The sequence below is a fragment of the Gavialis gangeticus genome, unplaced genomic scaffold (genome assembly GCF_001723915.1).
Source record: "Gavialis gangeticus isolate Ggan-Ray unplaced genomic scaffold, GavGan_comp1, whole genome shotgun sequence".
In the NCBI taxonomy this organism is placed as follows: Eukaryota; Metazoa; Chordata; order Crocodylia; family Gavialidae; genus Gavialis; species Gavialis gangeticus.
In genome coordinates, this window is record NW_017729004.1 from 44670832 (window position 1) to 44676826 (window position 5995).

Here is a 5995-nt window from a genome sequence, read left to right on the forward strand (position 1 = left end):
AGGGAGCCTGACTCCAGCCCAGTAAGGAGGTCCCTCCCCTCCCCCCCACCCCCAAGAAGGGAAAGACCTGGGTTCAGCTGACAAGGATTAATATTTCTATTTAATGAATGACCGTCCAATTCATGAAGAATCCTAGCATCAAGGACTCCAGGGCTTGTGTTTCTTGATGGTGCTATTCTTTAAAATATACTCCCATGAGTCTCTTTTCATGTGGCTGAAATGGGGAAGAGGAAAGGCAGAGCTGACTCAAAGGCAGCCTCTTACAAGGACTGTGGCCATCCCTGATCAGATTCTTAGTCCCAGATTAATCAGAGTAATGTCTTTTCACTGCATTCATTTTTGGAATTAGTGTACTTCCCCGGCAATAAGAAATTCACGTGATGCCCATTTTTACCTTCAAACAAATAATGCGATTGCTCAGTGAGCTTTTTTAATATAAACCTACTCACAATTTTAATTGATATATATGGATGATTATAGCATAAATTTAGGCTTGAGAAACCCTTCTTAATAAACTGGAGATTGTAATCAAAGGCATCATAATTATATCAGCAGCTTCTAGTGATAAGGCTGAGGTTGCAAAGAAGTTACATACCTCTTCAGGGCAACCACTGTCTACCCAGTCTTGCCGGTGACGATCAAATCCGCTGGAACATCTTAAAATGAGGAACGAAATAGAAGCCGTCCACATGGAAACAGAAAGGGGGGAGGGCAGAGAGGGAAGCGGAAGAGAGAATCATTAATGAAGTCATTTACTTTAAAATGTAAAATATTTGCACAGTTTTAACTTTATTCAAAAAGACTTGTTGATTAAAATAGGATTAAATCTCTTCACGCGTTTCAATTAAGGGTGTTTTTTGATTAGGCATTTCATGAATATCAGTGTGTCCATCCCTTTTGATTCTTTGCTGCATCATATAGCATGGGCTTAAATTTGATCTCAAGTATATAGACTTAAATTATTGTAATTTGTTCTGTCCAGCTTCCTTCTTAATTTGTAGAAAAAAATACCTCCCCCCCACAAAAAAACCCACCAAACAAACAACCCAGCACAAAGGACACAAATCCATCATTACTGCTCTCCTTTCATCAGGCTTGGTAAGATGAGACACACTGACAATGTACCTGGATTTAGATGATAACCTCTCTGACAGCCTCAATGTGCAATATGCAAATACAGCATAGCTGCTCCAGTCTCTTTACTAGCTGCAAAAAAGTTAGGTTACACACATTTCTTACGAAATTAACTTAGGTTAATAACCTGCTTAAAAAAATTCTTTCTAATTTGCAATATATAATGAGGACATTTTCAAAGCAGCTTGTAATATTTTAATTTAATGATTCCCCTGGACCGCCGTACCTCACAGGAGTGTTCATTTAATATCTGTAAAGCACTTGGAGAGTCCTAGACAGAAGGTGATACAGAAATGCAAAGTATTATTTAAACAGCAAGCAAATGGCTAAATCTCCACATACTGCTTAGAAAAAAATTGCTCCCAGTTGACTCATAATAGATCTACGTTGCACTTTGTTGCACTTCATGATGATGTGCCATGGTATGAATGAGCACAGGCTGAGTGCAACGGAACACAGAAATGTCAGTAAAAAAGGACAAAATTAGAAGTGCTATAATTCAAGGCAAAGACTACAAGAGGTGAAACTCTGATCTATTTGGCATCTGCAATATGTGCTGAAGGCAGTCTAAGAATAAGAGGTTAGTGATGTGTTTTGTTCTCTTTTTTTAGACTATGTAACAACATAGGTAATCTGAATTACTCAATTAGCTCTATTTAGGTGGTATTATTTGATTCTTAATCATTAAAAGGTGCAAAGCTTCTGTCTAAAATCAACACAATTAGGGTTAATTGACTACCTTGCCAGTCACAGTTTGGGGAGCCTCTGCAACACTTCTTTTTTAAAAGAAATGTTGCGATTCTTAAATTTTTTGATAGCTGGGTATTTTGATGCTTATAAACTTCTCCACACACAACTCTGATGGAGCCTGCTGTGAGGTATTTCTTTTCTCTCTTCCTCTGAGAAACAGTGAATGAACACCAAGTGTTCATTCGAACACTTTGGTTTCTTCACGAAGACTTTGGTTTCTTCTTCCCCAACTTTAAGGAACACTGAACATGAGACTCTTGACATCAAGTCACATCCTCTAGGCCTGTGCAAACAGGGATGTATTCAATTCAGATTCGGCTGATTCAGAGGACAGTGATTTGATTTGGAGATTTGGATCACTGTCCAGAATCTATTTGGTCAAATCACCTTTGAAAGATTCGGCACTGATTTGGAGAGATTCAGTGATTTGGATCAGCCAAGGATAGGCAAGCACAGCCGGGAGGCTGTAAGTTCTCTTGTGGCTCCTCCAGCTGTGCCTGCCTCTCTCTGGGTGGGGGAAGGGCGCAGGAGAAGACCCAGGGCTGCCCTGCCCTGCCCCAGCCTAGTCCTGCCACTTTAAAAAAAAAAAAGGAAAAAAAAAGACCCACACTCACTGGTGGCAGGAGAGGTGACTGGGGCCTCTGGGCACTAATGGGAGACCCCCCTCCCCCCCCCACACACACAGCATGAGGGAGTTGGGGGCAGCGGGGATTGCTGGTGCTGGTGCAGGTGTAGTGTGGCCCAGCAGGACACCGTGCGCTGCCTGGGAACTGGGGCCACTGGGGCTGAGCAGTGCTGGGCTCCCGCTGACATGTGGAGCCGCCTCAGTTCCCAGAGAGTATGCAGCACCCTGCTGAGCTGTGCTGCACCTGTGTGATGCAACAACTGCTGCACAGCAGGTGCCAAGCAGGGTGGACAATCCTTGCTGCCCCGCACTGCACAAGGGGGCTCTGCCATGAGTGCCCAGATCTGGTGAGTGCACAGCTGTAAGAAAACAAACAAAAAAAAGCACCCCACCTAACTGGCTGCATCACTGACAATCAGGCCCTCTGGGTGCTCATGGCAGAGCCCCCCATGCAGCGTGGGGAGTGGGGGGCAGCGGGGATTGCTTCCTCGACTTGGCACCTGAGCAGCAGCTGTTGAATTGCATGGATGCAGTGTGGCTTGGCAGGGTGCTGCATGCTGTCTGGGTGCTGGGGTCACTGGGGCTAAGTCATACCAGGCTGGAGCCACCCCAGCTCCCAGGCTGAGCCATGCTGCACCCACACCTTAGGGCAGGTGCCACATGAGTGCCAAGTGGGGGGTGTGGCAACCCCCACTGCCCCGTGCTGCACTGGGGAGGGGGGGCTCTGCCACGAGCCCTCAGAGGCCCTGATCCCCACTGCTGCAGCCGGTAAGTGCGACTTGCTTTTTTTTTTTTTTTTTTAAAGTGCCAGGAGGTTGGGGGGCTTCTCCTGCGGCTCCTCCCACTGTGTCTGCCTCTACCCTGGTGGGTGGAGCTGTGGGTGCTATGCCCTGCTGCCGCTTGCACAGCCAGCATGGTGGGGGGCGGGGCATGATGCAGGCATGGCTCGTTCTGGGCGGCAGCAGGGTATAGCCCCTGCTTCCAGTCTACTGCACCTACATTAGCACTGGGAGTGGGGGCTCTGCCCTGCTGCCACTTGCCAGCTGGTGCAGGGGGCATGGGATGCAGGCATGGTGGCACTGGGAGTGGGGCTATGCTCTGCTGCTGCTTTCCCCCTTCTGCCTGGAGCAAGCCGCAGCTGCATTCTGCCCCACCCACCGCTGGCCCAGCTGGTCAAGCAGCAGCAGGACAGAGTCCCCGGTCCCAGCACTGCCGTGCCCGTATCCTGCACCCCCATGCACCAGCTGCGCAGCTTGTCCCAACCCCTTCCCTCCCTCCTCACTCAACCCCAACAGATTTATCAGCTGGAGGCAGTTGTGTCAGCTGCCTTAGTCTATGGCCAAATCTCCAAAGTGGCCGAATCTTTTCCTAATTGATTCAGATGTTTTGAATTGATTCAGAGATTTTAATTGGTCTCCTGATTTAATTCAGATTCAGAGATTTGGTCTCCGAATCAGGCCAAATCTCCTCTGAATCACAGCAGCTACCAAAGCTTTGCATAGCCCTGATGTCCTCTACATTCATATCCAGCTATTTGTCCAAAGTATCCACAAGCTTGTCTACTCTGACCACTACCCCTACCTTCATAGACCAGTCTCCATGGATAAATAAACCATGATGAATAAACCATAAACTGCTGATGAATAACCCCTTTCCACATGCTGCTAATAAACAGCAGGGGTGACGAGGGAACATCCAGTGTTACGCAACTGCAAGAGCAGATACTTTGTTAGGTTATTATGATGGAGCAGCTGCGGTGCTCCATCACTTTAAGGGCTGGAGCTGGCAGCCAGCAGGTGGCTGATTAGGGTGGCCATTTTAATGCTCAGCTCTCAAGGCTGGGACAGCAGTTTTCTGATAGCCAGAAAGGGACAAGCATCACCTAGCTGAGCTACTGCTCCAGGAACATCCTGGAAGTAAGGGAATCTATGAAGATGGCTTGAGGCCCCTGGTCCTGGGCATGAACTAAAATGGCACCCTGATGGGGTAGGGAGGCCTGGTGGGACAGTGCCATCTAAATACCAGGAACATGAACCTCCCCAGTGAAAGGTGGGTCAGGGTGCCTTAATAACCCTAGCCCCTACCACCTGGTGGGCAGGATGTAAGCAAATGGGGGGGGGGGCAGGTATGCTTGAGAAGCACCTGAGTCCTGAAGGGATGGAGGGCCCTGGTGAGGTAAGCCAGGCATGCCATGGGAAGGCACCTGCGTCTGCAAGGGTGAAGGACCCCAAGCCCCAGTGAGAGGACAGAGAGTGAGCCCCAAGGAGGGGGCAAGAATAGTGTGATGCCCGGTGAGGGGCTAGGAGTGAAGTCAGCCAAGAGTTTGATAATCACCCAGCCACTGCTTAGATGAGGGTCATGGGAGAGTCCCAAAAGGCTATGCCAGGACTGGCTGAGGGGAGAAGAGTTAAGCTGGAAGGCCATACAGGGTCACTCAAAGGAGCAAGGGCAGAGTGGAAGAGGCCTGGTGAGAGCAGGCAGAGTGGAAGAGGCCCCCAGTGAAAGAGGGGTGGTGTGAGTGTGGCCCAGAACAGGGCGGTAAGACAGAGACCTAAGTTTGTACTGAATTTAGCCCAGCCTCAAGCCAAAGTATTACCAGACTGAGTGTATTATCTGTGAGGCATGGGACACATAAAAGGGGAGGTCAGAGCATGTATGTATCACCCTTTAACAGTGGGTGCTGGAAGGGCAGTCTCCCACCTAATTAACACCTGAATTAAATTGCAAAAAGGCATGGCAGGGAGGAAGGTGGGCAGTTTGCCCATAGACAGGAAGTGGGCCTATTTGGAGATGGGGCTTGGAAGCTTGCCTCTGCCACAGTTAATATATGCTACAAAGGAATGCCAAAAAGCCAGTTCTGGCACTTACCAATCTGATAGAGAAAATATTCCTTCCTGCACCCTAGTCCAGCAATTGGTTTGACCCTTCCTTAGCACATAAGTGAGACCCTTCATCTAAGCACTCAAAAGTTTTTTAATTAACAGCAGGAATATGAGCAAATCCAGCCAAACTTAACCTTTAACTTTGGTCAATGACCAAAGTTTCAGAGGACAGTAGGGGGGAAAAAGGGCAATAAAGTACCCGCAGAGGAAGATTCTCCCTGGCACCTATAAGTGAGGCAGAAAGGGTAGATTTGCATGTTATAGACTAACTAAAGCAGAGATGTATATCATAAGCTTTTTTAGGCAGAGGGCTTATTGTCATCAGATGCTGTGATAAAGTGACCATTCTAATATTATAAAAGCCTTAGTCTGTCTGTCCATAACACTTTATTCACACTCTGATTGGTTGTCTGAAACAATCAATCAGAGTGCTCCAAGAGTGTTCCAGACAGGAGGTAGGGGTGGACTACCACCCTGATGGTGCGGACAGAGAGGGTGGGCGAGGCCAGCTTGGAGGGAGGGGCAGTGGGAGGGAGGGGAGAATGGCCCTGGGCCCGATGCAGTGGGCGGGGGAAAGGAGGAGCAGGCTTGGGCCTGACATGGG

General features: G+C 48.3%; 1 protein-coding gene across 1 annotated transcript in view; it reads right to left on the reverse strand.

The window, feature by feature from the left end:
• PLXDC2 (plexin domain containing 2) overlaps positions 1 to 5995 on the reverse strand; it is a 467547-nt gene that overhangs the window by 83982 nt on the left and 377570 nt on the right. Inside the window, exon 10 of the mRNA XM_019508320.1 lies at positions 596 to 656. Coding sequence (XP_019363865.1) covers positions 596 to 656 — 61 coding nt within the window. The remainder of the gene's footprint in view (positions 1 to 595; positions 657 to 5995) is intronic.